The following is an 847-nucleotide window of genomic DNA, read 5'->3' on the forward strand; positions in this document are numbered from 1 at the left end:
AGGGCGCCCGGGAGGAGCCCCCCTCCCTCAGCAGCCTTTTTAGTGGGTTTAAATCGGGCATTTTTCTTTCCACCTTCCCGTGGGATGGTGGATTATTTCCTGAACGCGTCGGGATCTCGTCCGAAAGGACGCAGGGAACTGCTGCTCCTTTGTTTCCTCTCCGTGCTTCGCCGCTCCCTCCCTCTTCCTCCTTAATATGCTGGTCTTGTCTCCCTCCCTAATTGCTCGGCGGGAGCCATTAAAGCTCCTGGTAACCCAGCCGCACACAGGCGCTGCGAACATCTGCCGGGCAGGGCCCAAAACCCACTTGTTCACCCCCAAACCATCGCAGTGATAAATATTTCACACGGGCTGGTGCGAAACCTCGTCTCCATCCCTGCCGAGGACCCGCTGGTCCTTATGGGGCCCTTCCAGCCCGCGATGCTCTGCAGCCCAGCTGGATAACGAGCAGCACGATGTTTTCTTGCCTTCTGCGCACTCCAGGAACGACAGATCTCGGTTTCTCCATCGCCGTCTCATTTCATTTTTAATCTCTGAGCTCCTCTGCGTCTCCTTTCTTGCAGCAACAAGACAAGACGTCATCAAACCTCCACGAAGCCGCCTCGGATTGCGTGTGCTCGGCCCTCTACGCCATCGAGAACGTGGAGACCAACCTTCCCCTGGCCTTGCAGCTCTTCCAGGGCGTCCTCACCCTCGAGAGTGCCTATCACATGGCTGTAGCGCGCGAGGACCTGGACAAGTAAGTGAGCTTCCTCCCGCAAAGGGAGGAGAGGGCCAGCCGTTACCCGCCGCGATGCCGGCCCGCCAAGGTCTTCATCGCACCGGGCCAAGTGGGCGGGCGGAATGT

The 847-nt window shown here is 58.9% G+C and overlaps 1 protein-coding gene across 1 annotated transcript in view; it reads left to right on the forward strand.

The window, feature by feature from the left end:
* TNPO3 (transportin 3) overlaps positions 1-847 on the forward strand; it is a gene marked incomplete at its 3' end in the record, with an annotated part of 18,271 nt that overhangs the window by 12,079 nt on the left and 5,345 nt on the right. Inside the window, exon 9 of the mRNA XM_010131732.1 lies at positions 564-739. Coding sequence (XP_010130034.1) covers positions 564-739 — 176 coding nt within the window. The remainder of the gene's footprint in view (positions 1-563; positions 740-847) is intronic.

This window comes from Buceros rhinoceros, unplaced genomic scaffold, assembly GCF_000710305.1.
Source record: "Buceros rhinoceros silvestris isolate BGI_N320 unplaced genomic scaffold, ASM71030v1 scaffold32632, whole genome shotgun sequence".
In the NCBI taxonomy this organism is placed as follows: domain Eukaryota; kingdom Metazoa; phylum Chordata; class Aves; order Bucerotiformes; family Bucerotidae; genus Buceros; species Buceros rhinoceros.